Below are 20,550 nucleotides of genomic sequence, written 5' to 3'. Positions count from 1 at the left end.
CGGAGCGGCGCGCTGGGATGGAGACCTTGTGTGCGGGGTATGCGCGCTAAGACAACCTTGGAAAGGCCATGCACTGCCTGCGCCGCAAAGGAGAAGAATATCGATTTCCGCAAGCGATCCCCCGTAGCATGCCGGTATGGTCTTCTCCCTTTCACTTGAAGTTCGCGTCACTAATCGCACGGGCTGACGCTTTTCTGTGTGCACGCGGTGCGCTACGATGGACTATCTCTCCTTGCTTGCTATGCCGTGCTGGTCGCGCGGATGCACGTTCTTGTTTTGTATCCTCGTAGCATGCTTCTTGCAGACTAGCACCGGATAGTTTGGATGACAGCAAAAGTGCTCTTGCACGTTGTCGATGGGGATGTTGCTTGTGCTGCGGTGCTGGTGATGTGGATGGTGCGCGTGGCGGCTGTGCGTTCCAGCCCTGGAGCAGAGCTTCATGACCTCCATGCGTAGCAAGGAACCTTATCCGAAGTCCACAGTACTCTAATATTCAGCGTCGCGTGCCAAGTCACAGCTCGACAAAAGAGAGGACTTCCAGCAAGTCTGGTATATACAATGGGCTGCAACGCATGCAGCTTGGGGTATTAGTGCCCTCTCAGGTGCGTTTCTCTCGCAGTTTAGCTGTCCGTTGCGTACCTTTTACGCACAAGCATAAGTCAAAAATGCATTGAATTTAGGATGCTAATGAAAGCCTCCAATATAGTGACGCAAGAATCATGTGAAAGAGATACCAGGTCTAACATCGATTTTCTAATGGACTAGAAACGTGTACATAGCACATGAAATACGTGCAGACATTTCTCGCCATCATTCATGCAGTACCTGGTGCAAATGCTGCAGCTATGCCAACGAGCTTAGCTCCGAGGACTTCCTGTTGTTCTCCGGGGCGCAAGGCATCTTTCACAGGGTACCTTGCTTCGAAGCGGATACTTCTCCCTTCCACGATCAACGCAACCTCGTAGTGGACTTCCCAGTAGCGTTTCTGAGAGCCTGCGTGTGTGCTGAACACGGATGGGTGCTGCGGCTCGATACGACCTTCATCTCTCAATCGTGTCAAATCTGTCTGGAGAAAGCCGACCATGACAGCTCCTGTTGCAATGTTAGCTTTGTACGAGTATTGAGGGTTGAACTCGCCTTTGTTCTCTGCATTGGTTTTCCTGTAATGGTTTTTTCCGGGTTTGTCAGACATCCATAGCTGTTCAGCGCTCAAAAGCTTCTTCCTTGTCAAGGGAAAGGTATGCTTCACGTGAAAGGTGAAGGCTTGCATGTTCTCCACCCTTTCGCCCTGTCTCAAAGTAAATCAAGCATACAATCTAGTCAGCGGGATATGCACTCACTGCTTGTAACACCCATCGAATAGTCTCGTCAACGTATCGTTCCCCATCGACACGGTTGATCCGATACGTTGTTTTGCGGTGAGCTTCAATGTTTTGAGGATCGTATAGTTCACTGAAGATGAAACCATAACTGCATTGTGTGATGCGACTTGGGCCAAACCGTTTGTTGAGCGCTCGGAGAACCGCGCCTCTAGCTACTGCGGTCGATCTACTGGCTAGTTAGTCTATCTCATTCGAACTCGCTGTCTAAGAGTCGGGTTGACTGACGGGTTTCGTGGAACAACAAGAGCAATTTCTCTTTCTGTCGACTTCGAACGTTTCGCAAGGTAGGTTCTCAGGTGACTCTGAAGTGAAGGTGATTGGCCGAACCCGCCAGTCAAAATGACCTTCTCGATTTGTCGATTCTTGTTCTCCGCAAGCTCCAACTGCTCCTCGAGAACGTCTTTCGCGCAATCTAGTGATGGCTGGAAAAAACTCTTCATGGTTTTTCTGCGAGAGTGAAGTCAGCTTTTGCAATCACACAAGAGGGAAGAGAGAATTACCGCTTCAGCTCTAGGTTGTTTCGGTAGAGCCCTTTTCTGGTGTTTGCTCTGAGGTTTTCGATCTGCACTTGATACGTTCCTTCTCTATGCTTAGTGGTATCGATGATCCGCTTCTGGTAATTCTCGAAGATAGTTGTTCTGATTCCCACGATGCTTTTCAGTGTCTTTGGATTGTAAAAGTCATCAATGAGGTATGTCTCATTTGCGAGCTTCTCGAGTAGCTTCTCTTCGAATCTTTCATTGATGAAGCTTGCGCCAAGTAACTGACCTTCGCGAGGTTAGCCATGTTGCTACAATTGGTGGGCTGACTCACTAGCGGGGGCAATGACCTCCTCGGCCAACCGCACGGGATTGCCATTTACGCATCTGTAAGTGACAGCATCTATTGTGCCTCCTCCCGCATCAAGGATCACGACTGTCTCATTGCACTATATAACGTTGTCAGCGAAAAGGTTGCTAGTGAACAGAGAAGCTTACGTAAAGCTTAGTTCTCGCCTCTGCAAGGATACACCCAGCCGCAGCCTCTGGCTCCGAGATCATAAACAAGTTGCAAACGTCGTCCTCGGCGTTTTTGGTGAAACCGACGTCCTTTACAGCCTCCTCTAGCGCCGCCTGCATAACTCGACATGCGGCAACAGGCCATTTGGCTGGTACGCACAACACAAACTCGATGAACATGTCTTCTTGGAGATCATTCGAAGAAAGTAGTTGTTCCTTTGTATGGTTCAGCAGATGCGTCAGATAGTGCCTGTAGATATCTGTGTCCTTGGCGATAATACCTTGTTTCCTTAGTTCTGTCAGCGTCAACCGGAGATCATCCCGGATGTGATCAGTGTTGGTTTTGGAAACAAGGTTGAGTTTGATTCTAGTAAGTGGTCGAGCCTCGTCTCGAGGGGCTCCCATAACGTTGAGCTTTTGCTGAACCTCGTAACCCCAGTATTGCTTTACTGTACTCAGCGCCGTGGTTCTAGTCTGTGTTTCAGTAAGGTTCTCGACTCCATTACTATCGTCAAACAATCGCGACTCTTCATCCTCGGACTCGTCATCATCGCTGCTTGACTCTTCGTCATCGTTAACTAAGCTTTGACAGCCATCGTTAGATGTGTTGACAGGTTGCTGTCCCACAATTCCTGTGTGTCCATGGTCATACCACAACTCAGTGGGCACATCCTCCCGAAAATCCTGTTTACCCGGCGGAGGTTCGTAGCCTGGGTAGTTTCCGATGCATTTCACGTGGCGTAAGTCCATATCTTCCGGTAAGGCGCCTCTCGGTATGACGGTGTACGCAACAGAGGTGAATGTTGTACCGAAGTCGATAGCGATAACCATACGGCCATGATCCGTCTCGTGCTCGTCCGTAGCGATTGGGTCATCTTCTTCTATTGTCATCTCGACGTCTAGATCCTGATCCATTTTCTCGAAGAAGAACTGTGAACCAAGGTCAATGTGGCCATACACGACCGCTGAGCGTCGAGGCCGAGGCACTCCGTCTCGATTTTCCCTCAGATAAAGCTCCTTCACATACTCTTTAATTTGTCGTTCACTCTCGCGGTCGAGTGGGATCGTGGAGCTGCCATGAAGGAGAAGTAAACCAAGCATATCATCGGGATAGCTTCTTCTTGCTTGCAGCGCTTGCAAAAGGTGTTCTTTGATTTTTCTGGTTGCCATCGAGTATCTCAATCTTCCCGCGATCTGTTCCAGAGTTTTCTCCATATATTCTTCATAGTCCCAGTCCTGGACTGATCTTGTCGCAGGGCCCTTGACAAGAAAATCGAGGATTGCCAAGATTTCGCATAAGATCGTGATCTCCATTTCGACCGGCGGACAACTGCCAAACCAAAAAATGTGCGTGCGCGCGTATGTGTGTGTGCGTAAGATACGAAGAATTTGATGATTCAAGATTGTTCTTGAGACACAGTGGCGCAAGCTACGTGAGGGGTTTGAGAATCCTGCACGCTTCCAAGGATTCAACCTGAACCTTTCTAATGGTAGTTAGCGCGCCATTATTGGGGGCGGTGATAGGATTCCGTCCCTGCTTGCATTAACATTGCCAAGCAGGCGGTAAGGCTGACTCGCATTTCGAAACATGTTCTGGGACTCCTGCATTCTAGGTCACATCAACATACGCATGCCGTGCCCAGAAGAGGACAGATCGACTTTGTGCCTGGGTACGGAGCCATACCTGAGAACCTTTTACGCTTGGCTCCTCCCAGCAGTTTTGGAGTTCCACATCTCAGTGCTCCTTTTGTGCCCTTCCTTATCACCCGCCTAAACCGATCGATCGTTTTCTCGTGACACACGCATGCGAATATGACACTTTCAAGGCAAGGTCCATCGTTCCTGAGACTGCGAAGCAACAGAAGAGAGCTTTAAGCCTTGCAACCTCTGGATCAAGGCAGAGCTCCAAAGAGGCTGTACACTCATCAAGGAACAACGACAGAAATGCAATATCGAAGCTGAAAAGCGCGCACAAGGTAGTGATCTCAACGCTGTGCATGCCGGCAATGCTGACCTGAACAGCGAAAACGCAAAACACGACAGCATAAAGCCATACAATCAGACAATGTTTTTCCAAGTATCGAAGATTCTTGCGTCTCGGATTGTACTCAGGCCACCAGTCATCCAGGAGCGACCGTAGATCTGCCAATCTTGACCTCACGTGGATCGTTGTCTGGGCGACGAACATCAGTCCTTGAAACTACGAAGCCAAGCGACGACTCAGTCAATCGACATGTGTCTGCTGGTCCTAGCCTCGAGGATAGATCGTTATTTACAGCAATTTCCGAATCTACTTACGCAGTCATGGCTTCTGATCTGGCCTTCTATAAGAAGCGCTCTCAGAAAGCTGAAGAGAAATGTCTCATTCTGGATGATCAGCGGCGACAAATTGAGAGCCTAGGGAAACTGCCTCAAAATGTGACAAGAATTTTGAAAGAAAACATTCGGACAATCACAATCCAGGACGGGAAGCTCAATGATCGAGCGAATCTGGAAGGGTATCTTTCTTTTAGCAAAGCCCCAAATGCGGAGTCAAACTCAGAAAGATTCATCAAGTTGTTCCAAAACCTAAAGGATAGCATCGCTCGAGTGCTCGTCATGGATGACGCTAGGGAGCATCCCATCGAGAGCCTCCTACGTAAATCGGCCGACTTGGATGGTCTCTTGTCCAGCGTGTTTGGTATCGACACTCACTGCAAGCTCGAAGGAGTACCAAACGTCTTTCCGATATTGACCTCCTTTGAGCTTGTACCAGCTCTCACAGGAGCTTCCATCTGCGACTGGGTGTTTGGAGCCGAATTCCAAGCGCATGTGATGCGCACTGCACCGCTTTTGGAACAGTATCGCAGCCTCATCAGTATTTGGTGTAAGCTTGATCCTATTAGCTTCCCACGAGACATTACTTACGTCTTATAGGTGGCCAAGAGAGTCTCTTCCACTTGGACCTTGCAGTTCATCGGTCCATTATAGAGAGTGAAAGCTTCAAGGAAGTCATCATTCCAGAGATGAGCAAAATGTTCAGAGACCGCCTCACAAGTGCACTCCACCCTCTCTTCAGAAAACGCTTGAGACGCAAAGCCATCAGGAAATTGCATTCTTCGTTAAGCGACGTGTTCAGATTGGCAGTAGAGGTTCGCGCAGAGTCTTTGTTGAGCGCAAATCACTTCGAACTGATATGGCCTGCAGCAGAATCAGCGGCCAATGAAGCAGATATGGAAGCGATGACTTCACACCCAATAGCCAATGGGGAGATAGTGAAGTTGCCTGTCTTTCCAGGTCTACGCGCATTCCGCAAGGAGAGGGCGATGGTTGAATATTGTGGATTCGCAAAAGGCGCAGGGTCCGAAACAACTCGAGATTTCGTGGTGAAAGCATTGGTACTCAGATGAAAAGTAGGGTACATTGGGAGAATCCCGGTAGTCGCAAATAGGAGCTTTGATGCATTCCTGCTAGGTACCTAGCCCATGAAAGTCATCAACAAGCGGCATCGACCTTGTCCCTACTGCAGCCCTTTGACAGAGTTGTATGACACCCTGCGATTTTTTACTCTCAATCCTCCTCGGCATCGCCGTAGGCGAAACTCTGTCGTTCCGCGGCCTGCGGTTCAGCAGCCGAGTCGCCAGGACTGCTGTGCCGCACAAGGCAACACCGAACTTGTGACCAATAAGACGAGTCCAACAACCAACCACGTTCCATAATTAATTAATGTTACGACGCAAGAGCTTCGGCGGGTAAGTGGACTGACTGAAGTGCCCGCGGCTGAATATCCGGGGTCCTCCTCACGAGGCGCCAACCAAGTAGCACGAGCCGGTCCGAGCCCCAGGATATCCTTGTGCCCAGGGAATACCTGCTGCAGCCTTGAGCATGCATCTGAAAATCAGGGAGCCAATTGTTTCCAAGCAATACCACTATCATGAGGTAGCCTGGAGCATGAATCTGACAACCAGGGAGCCAATCGTTCCCAAGCAATGCCACTATCATGAGGCACAAGTTCAAGCAACGATAAGGCTCTTTTTAGATTCCGACTTCAATGCGCAGGGACTCTCGCTCTAGTTTTCGCAGAATTGACGCATACAGTCAGATTAGTCACTGTGCCTGAATGATGGATTACAACGGATACATCTTCTCGTTTTCCGTGTATCTAATGCCGATCGTGCAGCAGAGCAACCATTGTCACAACACGGCGCAAGCGGGAGAAAAAGATGCAGAGCGACAATCTGCAAAGGTTCGTTGTATGCATCGATAGCGGTGTGACCAGGTTTCGAGGTGTACACCGGTGCTCAGCCTCGTCAGCGAAGCCTGCCTAGGTAAGCGCTCCACCTGGACAGTGTGGCATCATCTGCGCAACCAAGACTCTTTGTGCACGGGCCCACCAGGCTAAGGTACGCTCAGCTACTTTAGCACCCTTCAGTCCCTCGGTTACCATATGATCGTTATTGTGACAGACGCGTGAATGTCGCACTTGCCACACACTAGTGGAGGTGACCGCTCTAGTATCACCAATGCCGCCGAAGAAAGACCAACTCTCGCCACTGGACTTGCGCCAAAAAGCCGACGATCACGGCATTCGATTTCACGGACCAGTACCCCCAACATCATGGAAGAAGGGGTACAGACACAATTTTAAAGTCATACGCGCACTCCAATTCTTGCGCTATGAAGAGTACCTACAGAACGAGCGCATTCCTACCGATCGTAAAGAGAACTACAAGAAAGGCGTCAAGGAACTCCGAACGCAAGTGCAAGATCTACTCGATGAAGCTAATGCCAACGAGGCGTCATGGCGCGATCTTGAAAGCCCCATATTCGACAGATTTCGCACACCAGTTATCTGGTACGTTACAGTCCAGCCAAATTTTCACACGGTGAGCTGACTTGAACAAGTGGAAAATGCAACAACGAATTGTGGAAGTCAGATTATGAGGCGTTTCCTTTCAACAAAGAGCGTCGGAGCAAGCTTAATGCTAAACGAAACACTAGAAGGTCCTGCACCTGCAATAGTAGACGGCCTCGAGAACAGACAAAAGACTAGTAAGTCGTCTTAATTCTTTCCATAGACTGTGCTGAGGAACTAGTGACGGGGAGAGTGGATCTATCTTTTGCTCAGTAAAGGAGGAGCTTATAAGCCACGTATCTGGAGACAATCTTGACTCTACAAACATTTCCATGCGGCCAGACGCCGTGATTGGTTTACGATCTCCATCATCGATAGCCCGGAATGAAACCCATTATCCGGCGAAGAATAGACCCAATCTATTCCTACCATTTCTCGTTATCGAAGCGAAGAAGGAGAAAGATGCGCCAGGGTTTCGATCAATCCAGTACCAGACCGCCTTTCCTGTGCGACGATTTTTGATGGCCCAGTCTGACATAGATAGTCGCGACGATACTAGCGAGCCTTGCCTAGTCTGGTTCTTCGCGTATCAAGGTGAGCAATGGCGGTTACATGCCGGCACTCTGGATGAAGATAAAGTAGTGAGTCATGTCTTGTAATTAGGGCATGCTTATGGGCTGACTCGATCAATCTTTCTAGAGAATCTTCGATCTGTGGCAAGGGACCATACAGTCACAAGACGGGGCGCTGCAACTACTTCTAATCGTTGATTTCATCTGGTCATGGGCGCGGGACGTATATCGCACAGCTATCAGGGAGCTCATTGCGAATTCAAGGACCAGCTTTGATAGTGTTTCCCCGGTTTCCACAGATCGATTCCGCCACTCAATTTCACTTTGTCCCACCTCAAGTCCGGCGCCAAATTCCCAGGATCTAGAAGGGATACAGGTCGATGGGACTGTGAACGGGTACGATCGATCCCAGCGACAACAAAGTACAGAAGAAGTAGCTCTCCAGGACGCGAGGTCTGAGCCATTCCTTCGCTGGGCAGTCGGTCACCCAAATTCACCTTCCTGGACTGCGTTCGGAAGCATTCGCCATGCCAACATTGTTCAGTTTGAGTTTCAATATCACAATTACTGCGCAGCCGCCGGTTCGTGGGAAGAGCGCCGGCTCTCGAACAAAGATCGATTATTCAAGACAGTTTCAAAGGAACACTCCATCAGGATATCTAGGGAACTTTTAGATGATGTCGCATATATCTGGGGAACGCGCATTCAACCGGACTGGGGCCTTGGACTAGCATGTGCATTGCGAGCCACCTTCTACTTCCATACTTACTGCGACAAATCTTCATGGCAGATTAAGCGAGTATTACATTGCATGATATGGGAAGCAGAGCAGCTTCCTGTACATAAGAATTGCAACACGAAAGACCTCATGACAGCCATGTTGCTAGTTCGTAGCTTTCACGGTAGAGACTCGGCATCGCATGCTCTACGATCTACGGGTTTGATTCTGCGACCAAATCAAGGAGAGGAAGGTCCAGAGTGGGTTCCGTTTCTCCACATCCATCTATCGGAGAACACACGTGATATCCTTAGCGGGCTTGCAGCTGGAAGTAGTCAAGATGTTGAACGTGTACGTCACATCAGCCTCGACAATGGGCTTTTACAGATTGCTACCGGTTCGGAAGAGCAGCATCAACGCGTACCCGCATCATGGGGAAGGGACACCCGAACTGGAGACTCTCTGATTGCTATTCGTTCCTCTTCATGGCCTGATACGAGCCCCAGGTACTGCATGTTCGTACTCTGCAAGACTGGCTACGAATCTGGGAGCGAACTGTTAAATCTTCTCGAGAAAGCCGCTTTCACAAAAAATACCTATGCAGATCCCAACTGTCAATGGGGTGAGGATGACAAACGGACAATCCGTGCCGGACTCTGCCAATGGCGCGAAGCTCTTGTGCGGGAGACGACGAACACTGCGTAATCGCGTAGAGTATACTTCGAGAATACCAGTGCGCAGTAGCGCGCGACGATATGGAACCTGTAGTTTATGGAGAGCTTCCGCATAACAATACCAGCCGCCTGCGAGGAGGGAGGTGCAGAACCATCCACAAGAGTCATCTATCATCATGAGCTAGAGAGTAGATACGCCAGGACAGAAGTCACCTACAGCACCTATGGAAAACTCCAAATAAAAGCTCGCATCAGTACAATGTCAAAGTTTTCCGCGATGAAGCAAAGCGAGCGGCGATTATGTCACGACTTCCGCAATATATAATCATCCCATACACAACGTTGCTCTTTCTTGAAAGTGATTGCAATCATCAGATACTGGATTTCAGGTACAAATGATAAGAAGAATACACTGGGTTTAACCATCGATACTCCTGCGTCCCATCAAGTATGTTAACCGCCCTTCCTTTCGTGCAGCAATTGTCGCATGTTCTGAGAATATCTTGTCAGTATCTGAGGGCTATTGTGAACGACTCTGTGTGCGCATTACTTACCTCCAGAGATGAGCCGTTCGATAGTAAGGTTGTGGCGAGCAGCTTCTTGCGATCTTGAACTTTGAGAATGTGCTGTTGATGCCTTTATCAGTTCAAATTTCCAGACATAACACGGAGTGAGTACCTCTTCAAACGAGTCTTCCATGACATAGCGTATAGCTGTCACGGGACGAGTCTGCCCTAGGCGATGGACGCGAGCAAGTGCTTGGTCTTCAAGAGAAGGGTTCCACTGAGGTTCGAGAAGGTGAACTGCCGACGCCGCGGTTAGGTCCAGACTGAGATACCTGTCAGCATGTCTCATGTTTCGGCGAGTGTTATGAATGAACCTACCCACAGGCACCACAAGCAATGGTGATGAGTATGACGCGAATACCAGGATCATCATGGAGCCGTTTGATGGCGAGACTGCGACTCTTTGGCTGAACCTTGCCATCGATTCGGACGGATTGGATGACTTGATTTGGATCATACCGCAGCGCTCTCTCTACCATATCGAGACTGGATGTCCAGGACGAGAATACGACACTAGTCAAAGGTTATTTGGTAAGGTGTTTCAAAGTCCTAGTAGACTAACTGCTTCTCCTGCGGGTGCGACCTGATCTGCGAAACAAGCGCCCATACTTTGCTTGAGACGTCATTGCTATGGTCCCAATACATTGACGAGGGGGAAAGGCTGTCGGTAGGCGTAAGACTGGGAGTAGTTAAGAAGGAAGCTAGGGGACGGATTCGACACGATCGCGGCTGCTCTATACATGCGCACGGCTCAGGTGATCGATATTGAAGGCTCGCAGAGCACTCCACGCAGTAGAACTTGCTGCATTCTGAAAAGTAGACTTGTGTTTGTGTAACATCTCGGAGACCACTGCCGAGTGTTGATATTTCGACTGACTGGAAGCACAGCTCACATGATCCTCCGTCCATCGAGAAGCGGGCGTTCATCATGGATTTCTTGTCACAAACTTCTGTAACTGCAGTTCACAGACATTAAACACTGCAGATAGCGTTAGCTTATGCGGAGCCGTAGGAATTATGCACTCTTACAGCTCAGTGGTACTACTATTAGAGTTGATGGTACGGCAGTCTCAAATGTGGGGTAGCCAATAGATGGATCGTCATCTGGTCGGCGGTTCAGGTCAGAAGCGATCAGAGCTATCATGCTCAGTGTCTTGCCAAGACCCATCTCATCGGCAAGCAGTCCACCACGCCACACCGGGCCAGGGGCAGATCGGACTTCACCAGTCACAGCGTTCACAAAACTGAGGCACGTCAAGGTTCAGCGTTGAGTCTTGAAAAGATGTCTCGGGCATACGCACGTCAGCTGTCTCGCGCTTGTCTTCCGCAGCCATATCCCATTCTTTATCTGGATGCATACCTCGTTCACTTCGCAGGAAGAAGGTAAGGGCTTGTTTCTGATGCCTTTGAATTTAAGTCAGCCGATTTACCTCTTTCACCGCGGGCTACGCACTCTTTCAACTCGGTCTTTAGAGCTATCAGGCAAGCCGATGTCTCGAACTCATCAGTGGTTTCAAATCGAGACAAAACATCTAAGGAAGCTCGTGAAAAGCTGTCGATTTGTGCTTGGTGCGACCAAAACAAATTTAAAGTCATTGGTGGTCGTTCGTGAAGAGTGAATAGACGTTGAGGATTCATGTAGGGGACGTTGCGGTCACAGCCAACAGGGTCATTCAAGTAGCAACCGGCTTGGCTCAGGAAATCGCCCACATCACCGGAGCGGCGTTTCGGACCATATGTAGTAGCCCCTACGTACTGAAAGGCACGCTTGAGTGTCCTCCGTTCCGTCGGGGGAGCGATGGGAGCGGAGAAGAGTGAAAGTTGTAATACGAGTTCGTCGTCGGCACCCAGCCGCAATAGCAGCTCTCACCCATAGTCATCCAGTCGCCCGACCGGCGCATTGGCACTACCGCGAATTATTGTGCGAGGAGGTTCGAATCGGATCGAGTTTGGGGTCGGGATAGGGGAGGCGACATGATGGATAGGACTGTGTACTTTTAGATCTGATATCTGAGCAATGTGAGCAGAGACCGCCGAGCTGAGCAGAACGCAACTAACCATGCAATAGCACACTAAAGTATCTTCCCCTAAATATTTTGCGGTCATGTAGGCCGGCGGTAGTGGTGTTTGCGATGCATTGTGAGCGCTCTCGAGTGTGACGCTCTCCGCATGAGAGGTTTTCAATCGCCGTCGCTTTGGAGCCGGAGCAGCGACTTCATCGACAACGATCTCATAAAGACATGTGAGCATACTGCAAACCGACTGAACACGCGTAAGACGGCGGCTCGCACATCTTTGTGCTGGATGGTGGAAGTTAGAGAAGTTACCGTAGGTGCATGGATACGGCCAGCTATTGCAAGCCACCGGGACTGAGCTGAGTGTGTCTGCCTACGAGGCTGTACAGGTGTGTCTAGGTGTTGTCAAGCTTGAGCGTACTGCCTACAAACTGGCTTCCATCTCCCCCTATCCACAGTACTATCATTGTATCCACAAAGTAACGAGGCTTGTGTTCGGAACGTCTTCTGCCCTGAGTATCATCGCGCCTCGGTGACGTCCGCGGGTGCGCACGGCCCGACCTCGGCATGATTGAGCACACAGCTTCCTGCACATGTGGGCAGCAAAGTAAGAGAAAACTGACTTCCGCCTGCACTTTTGTATATCATCGATATGGCGGTATTTGAATTGAGTTACGCCGGACTCATATAGCTAGCAGCTAATCAAAATGGATCCCAAGTTTACTGTGGGTTTCCGGGGCGGGCCGCACCTTCCCGTCTTCTCCTGGCTTCACGGTCTTCCAGTCCTGTTCAACATCGCTAATCTGCTGAGGTAACTTACCGCCTATACCAACAGAGCCGTACTGTCCATAAGAGACGTTATCCCAGCTTTGTTTCAATTTCCCTCCCGACTGCCCTGCAGCAATCTGCTCCACTTTGGCGCATGCCTTTTCCTTTGTGGTGTTGGGTATATCCATACTGCTGATATCCTTTTTGACTGATTTGGGGTTGACTCTGACCCGCTTCTCGTTTGGCTGAGACGGTTCGCCAGTCATACTCATCGATCTTGATGATGATGTTAGTACGTACCGATCTATGAACAGAGCTCCAGAGCTTACAATTGTGCTAGTAAGCTAAAAAGGATGAGATTCTGTTTAACAACTTGAATATCCGCAAGGATTTCTGCGAAAAGGCTTTGATGAAACAAGTAATGGACTCTGGCCCGGAAAAAGAAGCTCGACACCGAGGTTGCCCACTTGGACACGTATGGCACCAGTGTTGCACAGTTGGCTTCGCACTGTTGTACTGTTTTCGAGAGACCTATGCTTTCTGCGAGATTAGATGTACTTTCGTTGTCGTTCAGCAGCTCAGATAGCTGAGAAACTGTTTTCATGAGCAAAGAAGCCTCTTCGTTGATGTTGTCGACCTTTTTGGGGGCGTGCTTCCATTGACTCGCCGTTTCTTGGATTGAAATGAAGGTTCGGAAGGAGACGTCGGCGAGCCCAAAGATAGCGCCTATAAATTCTGGCCCAGCCATCGCGCTCGATATAGCCTTCTCTCTGTTGACGGGATGCGGGCTACATGTGCGAAGCGACTGCTCATCGTCTGCCGTGATGATGTTCACCGGAATTGCGCCTTCCCTGTCCGAAGGATGCGGGGCGTACCTCGTACTCCCAAAGCCTACCAATTATCTACCGTTACCATACACCTTTCGCTATTTTGGCTTGCAGTTAATGTATTGAGATGGGCTCAGCTCCTGAACATGCATCCTTTTCCTGACTGTGCAGCATAACGGTAGGCTGCGATGATACCGCGTTCTTATCGCTTGCGGCTGAAGTATTACATTGATATATCAGATGACAGATGCGAACAAGAAAGTAAGGCATGCCATGCTGCTATTTGGAATTAAAGATTGCACTGATTGCAAAGTGTCCAGAGCCTTGCAGCGTCGGCTTGGACCAAGACGCGCAGTTTCAGTCAGTAGCACGCCTTTCACTGTATGCATGCATTCAACTCTTAACGGATCATCAAGCTTTTCCCCGCCGTTATCTGAGTGTAATGAATAGTCGGAACTTAGTAGATCATGCAGCGGGGCGATGTAACCCAGACAATCAAAGATTCGAACCTTCAAGCACCCTACGGGAAGATTGGTCTGTTCACTGGACTAGGCAAGCTGAAGCTCCGTAAAAGAAGAAATTGACAAATTCTCATCGCGAACAGACCAGGACGATATCCAACGAGAGGCCTTCTTGAAAAGATACCAATGCACAGAACCAGTTCACGAGTCTCTGAATGACACTTTCGGCCCCGAGTGCGCCCGTGGGATCCTTCATAATGCCCATTTCAGGAACTGTCTAGAGGCAAGAGGTCATACGCTCGTGATTGAAGGGAGACCGGGCGTAGGGAAGACGGCTACGATGCACTATCTCCAACGAATATTAGAGGATGCTTGGTTTCGGAAAGAACGCGATGGAGATGTTACTCGTTCCAAGAAGATGCGTCTGAAGGACGAAACGCTTGCTACCAAGGAAAGCATGATTCACACAGGTGAGGACGCCATCGACAAAAAGGTCGCTATCGCATCTGTATATTTCACTCTCGACGAACCGTCACAGATCAAAGCTACGAGTGTGTTCGTCAAAGTCCTTGCGGATATAACGTGCAGGTTTCCCGAAGCTAATTCTGAAGTCGACAGACTCATGAAACGGCGTCCAGGCCGGGATCCCTATACCGAAGATGTTGTCACAACCATAGTCGCAATTTTGGATGGAATCGCATGTGACCAAGAAGAGGAGACTCAGGCTTCAGATCATCTGGAGCAAGGTACCCCAGAGAAATGGGTCTGTATCTTCCTCGATGGTTTGGATGAGTGTCGGGAGGATGTCAGGGACGATGTGCTTAAAGGCATGTGTGAGATACAGTTGGAGAGCCGCATTGGGCTTGTCATGACAAGCAGAACCAAGCTCTGTCATTGGGGAGTCTACTTCAGACACAACCTCGAGACAATTGAATTATGCGCACTTGAAACCGACATCAGAACATATCTTCGACGACGTCTCAATACATATGTGGCACAATGGGCACAAGACACATCTTGCCGGCAGAGGTTGATAGACACGATAATTGCAGAGTCGAACAAGATGTGTGCATTCTTCCACCCACGACTGACAAGTGCGAACGCCTAAAGGTTTCTGCTTGCAAAACTCCACCTCGGTTTTGTCGACCCGGACGGAGGCTTCGACACTTTCGAGCGAGACTTGGAAACCATCAAAACAACTGAACGACCGAAATCCGATGGAGAAGACCATTATCTGGCAACTTTCGCTGAATCATATAGTCGAAACTTACGAAGAATCACTCAAAACACGACTAGTCGACAATGCGAACGAGCAACGATGACTCTTGGAGCCATCAAAGACGCTGCTCGGCCATTGACTACTATCGAGCTTAGAGAACTCCATAGTATTAAGATACTGGACAGCGCGCCACCATTGAAGACGGCCCCGCTTGATTGGGATACCATAGCACGTTCATGTCATGGTCTGGTGGAAGTAGACGAATCGCAAAATGTCTCTCTTCTCCATCAATCACTCATGGAGTACCTGCGATCCAAGGAAGGCTCAGGATATATTCCAGACCATAACCTGAAATTAGGAATGAGATGTCTTGCCTATCTCAACATGGGATCATGCGAAGGAGGAATCTGTACAGACCAGCAATCATTGATCGCGCGCACGGAAAGATGGCCCTTGCTGAGCTACGCTGCAAACCATTGGTCAGTTCATATGAGCATGGTTGAGAGCCAGAGAGCTCAACTACCAGTATCCCTGGAAGGCGAGCCATTCCATCAACTTGCAATGGAATTGCTGAAGGACGATTCAAAGGTCGAATCTGTGGTTCAGATCTCCTTGTTCCGCGACCGCAGTGGGAATATCCCACAGTTCACACCAACGTCAACTAAGGAATTTTATGCATCCGTGCTAGCACGCAGAGACGACGTGCGTCAGTTCGATTTCGGAGTTAATCCTCTTTCGCCAAATCTTACTACCGGGCTTTCGCTTTCGTGTAAACTTGGCTTTAGCTTCCTTACAAAGCAGCTTCTGCGTTTCTACAAATTGAGTCGTGTTACAACGAAGTTGAACAAGCAGGACACATTCCAAGAGTCACCATTGCATTGGGCCGTTCTTTCGGGTCAGCTGAACATTGTCGAAGACTTACTTGCGGAAGGCGCATCTTGCGATCTACGCAACAGGTCAAAGCAGACAGCTTTTCAACTAGCTGTTACGTGCTCGCGGACTCGCATCGCGCACACTATCCTGGATAAGACCTATGACACAGCCAGTCTTAACAACACCCACACCACCGCGAACACCGCTGAACCTATGGCTGCCATTTCCGCGCAGGCAGCAGCCACGATGCAAGACGCCTTTGAGCGGTTTTCATCTGCCGTTACACCGGACGACCGTCGACTTTTCGACAATACAACCTTAAGAGATGTCAGAGATGAGGCGATACGGACTGAGCGCTTGCTCCGCGCTTGCCGGATGCAAAGGAATATGGTCCGGCTAGACAAGTTCCTTCAGGCAATGGAGCATTACTCCAAGGTAATGGAGGTGTTGTGCAACGGGAATCCTTTTCTGTCATGGATTTGGGCACCGGTAAAACTGATGCTCATGGTGAGTTGCACGCCCAGAAAACGAGTGTTCTACTCACTGTGAAGACAGATCACCGTCGAATCTAGCGGTGCTTTTGAAAAGATGATAGAAGCATACGGCAAGATCGGGGATATAGTTGCTCGCCTGAATCATCTTGGCAATGCACTTGTGTGCGATCACAACTTGCAGAAAGTGCTAGCTCTGGTGTACTGTGACATCACAGAGTTCCATCGGCGAGCGTACAAGTTTGTGAAAAGAAAGTGTAAGTGCCCTGGCAACCTGACACTATGTTTTTCTCACCAGCTATAGCATGGTCCATATTCTTCAGTTCTATGTGGGCCGGCTTCGAATCTCGGCTTGAAGGGATACTGAAGAGCCTGGCATACCATAGCGAAAAAGCCGCTCAATTGATAGCTGCCGTGGACGCCGCTGAAGCTATTCGACATAGCGGAGCAGAATTCGAAACGTGGAAGCAGCAAGAACGGGAGCGGAATGCTGTCAGTATAAATGAACGCGCTGAGTATATGGGAAACGTGGCTGACCCTCCATTCCGACTACAGGCTAAGATTCGGAATATGCTCTCCTTGCTTGGGACGGATGAAGCACTCCAAACTATCATTCTCGAGCGTTACTTTCGAGACTAGCTACTAGGTGGCTGAGATTGGACTATCTGCCACGAAAGGACCCTAGATACATCTGTAGAAAACAGTGGGAAATCTTGAAATCAGGTCTTGTAGAGACCCAGGCGAGAACGTGGTCAGGTGATGCCGCTGATGGTCGTTGGCTTATTTGATAACGATTGATCAAGAATATGTATATATACATTCCAGCTAAAGCTACCTATCCATCCATTTCATCCATCGATCCATGCTCATTCATATGTCATCGTAAATACTCATTTCTAGTAGCCCTTCATCGCATCCACTACATTACCCCCATACGGTACAAAAGCCTAGCAGCTATAAGAAGACCACTACTAGCCATCATCTTTGTATAAACTCCATTGCCCATGACGCACCATTCATGTGAGAAAAAGAAATAACAACGCACCAACGCCGAGTTGTAACTCAAAAAGAAAAAAGATAGGAAAATGGGGAAGAAAAGGCACATGCCCATGCCATGCTGTCATGTGCTGCGTACGCCAGGTAAAGTTCCACCTGCTTGACGCTCGTATGTCGAGCCGAAGCTAAGAGACTTTTGTGTATATGCCGTTGAAAGATGGAAGGATTAGGGTCGATGTCGTGGAGAAACATGACCCTGTATGCAAGTGCGCCGGGAACGCTGAGAATTTTCCAACCTTTTCCTTTTGTTCGTGATGTAGGGAAAGAATTTCGTAGAGATGTCGCTCGTGGGGTGAGGTACGTGTCTGCTGGTGCTGAAGTGGCTCAGGGCGTCGAGTGTAATGCTTTGCTATGGTGATGGGCAGTATTGGTTTCATCCATCAGTTCAAGCATTCCCACCCCAAGCACCCGCACCCGTCTCCTTGCCGAGTGCAGAAGTGCCCGCCGTCCGATGACCACCAACAGGAGCAAGGTTCGGGCTTCCCTTCCCACCACTTCCCCATGACAGACCACTCAGACGCTTGTTGCTGTTGCTGGATGTAGTCGAAGCGCCGTCCCTGCTCTTGTTGAGATCATCCTCTTCTTCCATGCTGAACAGACCCTGCTCTTCCTCGATCCTCTCGCGGTTGATGCTGCTGCTACTTACAGCGCGATCGATACCGAGACGGCCGCTGGAGCTGCCGATGCTGGATGCGGAGGTGACGCGGTTGATGCCGGGGTGCACGGGGTTGCTGGTGATGCCGCTTTCATCCCGGGCTGATATGCGGGTGCGCTGTAGTTGCTGGCTAATCATGCTCATGGAAGCTTGGCGGGGAGGTGAGGCGAGGTATGGGCTCATGTCGCCTGTGGTGGGTCGGTTCATGGCGCGTAGTGAAGGGCTGGCTCCTGGATGGAGGCTTGAGTTGCGTAGTGGTGATCCTACGTGTCCGAAGGCTGACTGGCCGGGTAGCGAGCCTGATTCGAATCCTCCTTCGTAAGTCGGTCCTCGAGGCTTGGCCCACATGGACTGGAAACGCGATGGGGAAGCCGTGGCTGCGGATGGCGATCCGTACTTGAGGTCCGATGCTGTTGGCGAAACCCCGAACCTGGACTGCGAAGCGCGGTTGTCGCTCTCGCCTTGATCGCGCGAGAAGCGGCGCATCTTTTCCTGGGGTGTCAGAAGATCGCTCAGCGAATTGGGCAGTAGGTCCTCCTCGAATTTGCCAATCATGTCCGTCTCATCCCATTCTTCGTCCTTGTACGTTGGTCGCGCACCTACACTCGACGACATGATGCCCCGGGAGCGGTTCGCGGCAAGCTCAGAATGTAGCATCCTCCGTCCAACTGGCTGCTCTACCGACTCAGGCGGAGACGATCCCAATCCTGCAATACCCCTCCGCAGACCATCTCCAAACGCGGAGTCGTGTAGGTTTCGAAGAGCGGGCGAATCGGCTTGGTACGAAGACGGCGGGGAGTTCGCGAGGAACTTGGCGGGTACTGAGGACGCAATGGGGCCGTATCGCGCCATGGTCGAGACACCCTGGCTGTCGAAAGACGCAGGAAGTCCTACATCCATCACACTCAAGCCCTTCTGTGTTGGCGATATCGGAAGTCGGCCGTTCTCGTTTGGCGGCGAGCCATAGTTAGAGCCTGGGTGGGAGGAGAAGGTGGTGTCGATGGTCGGGATCATGTCGTACTGGTTCTTCTGGTTCGCGTACTCGTCGGGCATGGCGTAGGGGTAGCCTGGCTGCATACCGCCCATGTGAGCCTGCATCGTAAGTAGCGAGCTGTTCATGGGCATCTCCTGGTGGTGTGGAATGTTCATGCGGCTAAAGTGATTACCGGCGTTTCCGCGGTTCACGACATGGCCGTTGGGGAGGATGTGGGCGAGGGCACATTTCTGGCCGAACTTGCAGTTTCCCTGGGTACATGATCAGCGATGATTCACCTCTTCCAGCACATATCTTACCTTGGTGAAGTACTTGCAGGGCGCTCGCTCTGTCAGCGGCTCGTCTGAATGCAGAAACGGACACGCCTTGCCAGCCTGGCATGCGCCTTGCCGGTAGAACTTGCAGGGGACGTGTGAGGTGTTTTTGTTGTTTGGGGGGCTGCGCGGGCCGGCAAAGCCCATCTCGCGCAAGTTTGCCCTATGCTCGTGGCCGTTGGCGCGCCCGCCCGGCACCGCCATAGGCCCATGACCATTCGCGCCCGCCATTGCGCCGTTGGAGTGCTGGGGCCTGAGGTCGCGCGACGCACGTCTCGCTATCTGCGGCAGAGGGTTTGAGGACTGAGGCGCGGTGGGCGGGTCGAGCTGATGGGAGAAGGGTCCGTGATGTTGGAGATGCTGTGGTGGGGGCTCTTGGTGGGGTGGCTTGTCTCGGACGTCTGAGGGAAAATTGGTCGGCGCAAAGGTCGCCATAGCTCTGCAAAATGTGGTAGCGGGCCTCGGGCCTGGGTCGGCGGTCTACCTTCGGCGGAGCAGTGAGAGAATTTCCCTCTGAGCAAGGAAAGCCGAGAAAGAGACTGCTATCACCTGCACCTGTGAAGAGGTCAAGCTTGTCGCGCAGACGCTAGTATCTACGCGGTAAAGGCAGATGCGGCAGGTCGCTTGAGGCGGGAGCAGGACATGCGACAATCGAAGACTGGAAGACGAATGAGAGCTGCAGTGAGGTCTAGAGAAGGAAGAAAAAGGAAATTCAAAGCTATGCTGAAGACTGATACGCCGGCTATATCGATATGCGCGCACCGCGTGGAGCTGCAGCCTCAGCGGTTCGCGCGTGACATGGAAATCCGACGGCGCCGCGTGACGCCATAACGGGACCCTGGACGTCGAGGAAGGAAGTCGCCGTGGGGAGCTTGCATCCACGCTACGCGTCTTTTCTTCCGTGGCTGGCTGCCGACGCGTCTTCGAGTCCCCTCCAGCTCACATGGCACCTTCCGTCTGAAACACCTTGGAACACACCTCGGACGACTGTTGCCGTGCACGGCGTGACCGGCCAATCGACGCGGATGGAGAGCTCACGCCTCATTGCAGCGCGACAGTCTAGCCGTCACCTGAGGCTAACATCACGGTCATCTGCGAAAGAAGTGGCGCATTCAATGTAGACTAACTGTATT

The 20,550-nt window shown here is 50.6% G+C and overlaps 7 protein-coding genes across 7 annotated transcripts; 3 read left to right on the top strand and 4 right to left on the bottom strand.

Moving 5' to 3' along the window:
- Positions 1-787: 787 nt before the first annotated feature.
- BKA58DRAFT_391742 (uncharacterized protein) lies at positions 788-3,782 on the bottom strand. The gene is made up of 7 exons (XM_046170943.1): positions 2,360-3,782; positions 2,196-2,310; positions 1,883-2,150; positions 1,608-1,829; positions 1,341-1,548; positions 1,138-1,288; positions 788-1,092 (listed from the first exon to the last, which is right to left on the bottom strand). The coding sequence occupies exons 1-7, from the start codon at positions 3,692-3,694 to the stop codon at positions 815-817; spliced, it is 2,577 nt and encodes an 858-aa protein (XP_046022231.1). The 5' UTR covers positions 3,695-3,782; the 3' UTR covers positions 788-814.
- Positions 3,783-4,684: 902 nt separating this feature from the next.
- Positions 4,685-5,769, top strand: BKA58DRAFT_414015 (uncharacterized protein; the record flags this gene model as incomplete). Its single annotated transcript, XM_046172459.1, has 2 exons — positions 4,685-5,246; positions 5,297-5,769. The coding sequence occupies 2 exons, from the start codon at positions 4,685-4,687 to the stop codon at positions 5,767-5,769; spliced, it is 1,035 nt and encodes a 344-aa protein (XP_046022230.1).
- Positions 5,770-6,717: 948 nt separating this feature from the next.
- BKA58DRAFT_463010 (uncharacterized protein) lies at positions 6,718-9,420 on the top strand. The gene is made up of 4 exons (XM_046174869.1): positions 6,718-7,214; positions 7,293-7,411; positions 7,488-7,855; positions 7,914-9,420. Exons 1-4 carry the CDS (start codon positions 6,883-6,885, stop codon positions 9,207-9,209), a joined length of 2,115 nt encoding a protein of 704 aa, XP_046022229.1. The 5' UTR covers positions 6,718-6,882; the 3' UTR covers positions 9,210-9,420.
- BKA58DRAFT_242396 (P-loop containing nucleoside triphosphate hydrolase protein) lies at positions 9,403-10,446 on the bottom strand. Its single transcript, XM_046166699.1, has 3 exons — positions 10,063-10,446; positions 9,733-10,007; positions 9,403-9,670 (listed from the first exon to the last, which is right to left on the bottom strand). Exons 1-3 carry the CDS (start codon positions 10,221-10,223, stop codon positions 9,597-9,599), a joined length of 510 nt encoding a protein of 169 aa, XP_046022228.1. The 5' UTR covers positions 10,224-10,446; the 3' UTR covers positions 9,403-9,596.
- A 518-nt stretch (positions 10,447-10,964) lies between these two features.
- BKA58DRAFT_405034 (uncharacterized protein) lies at positions 10,965-13,275 on the bottom strand (the record flags this gene model as incomplete). The annotated part of the gene is made up of 6 exons (XM_046171887.1): positions 10,965-10,988; positions 11,046-11,148; positions 11,198-11,607; positions 11,803-12,132; positions 12,509-12,803; positions 12,857-13,275. The coding sequence occupies 6 exons, from the start codon at positions 13,273-13,275 to the stop codon at positions 10,965-10,967; spliced, it is 1,581 nt and encodes a 526-aa protein (XP_046022227.1).
- Positions 13,276-13,821: 546 nt separating this feature from the next.
- On the top strand, positions 13,822-17,037 carry BKA58DRAFT_405033 (uncharacterized protein; the record flags this gene model as incomplete). Its single annotated transcript, XM_046171886.1, has 5 exons — positions 13,822-13,888; positions 13,959-14,880; positions 14,926-16,414; positions 16,463-16,655; positions 16,697-17,037. The coding sequence occupies 5 exons, from the start codon at positions 13,822-13,824 to the stop codon at positions 17,035-17,037; spliced, it is 3,012 nt and encodes a 1,003-aa protein (XP_046022226.1).
- A 637-nt stretch (positions 17,038-17,674) lies between these two features.
- On the bottom strand, positions 17,675-20,204 carry BKA58DRAFT_242314 (uncharacterized protein). The gene is made up of 2 exons (XM_046166698.1): positions 19,403-20,204; positions 17,675-19,354 (listed from the first exon to the last, which is right to left on the bottom strand). The coding sequence occupies exons 1-2, from the start codon at positions 19,850-19,852 to the stop codon at positions 17,840-17,842; spliced, it is 1,965 nt and encodes a 654-aa protein (XP_046022225.1). The 5' UTR covers positions 19,853-20,204; the 3' UTR covers positions 17,675-17,839.
- Between the last annotated feature and the right edge of the window lie 346 nt (positions 20,205-20,550).

The sequence above is a fragment of the Alternaria rosae genome, assembly GCF_020736505.1.
Source record: "Alternaria rosae strain MPI-PUGE-AT-0040 chromosome Unknown BKA58scaffold_9, whole genome shotgun sequence".
NCBI classification, from domain to species: domain Eukaryota; kingdom Fungi; phylum Ascomycota; class Dothideomycetes; order Pleosporales; family Pleosporaceae; genus Alternaria; species Alternaria rosae.
This window is presented reverse-complemented; position numbering and strand designations above follow the sequence as displayed.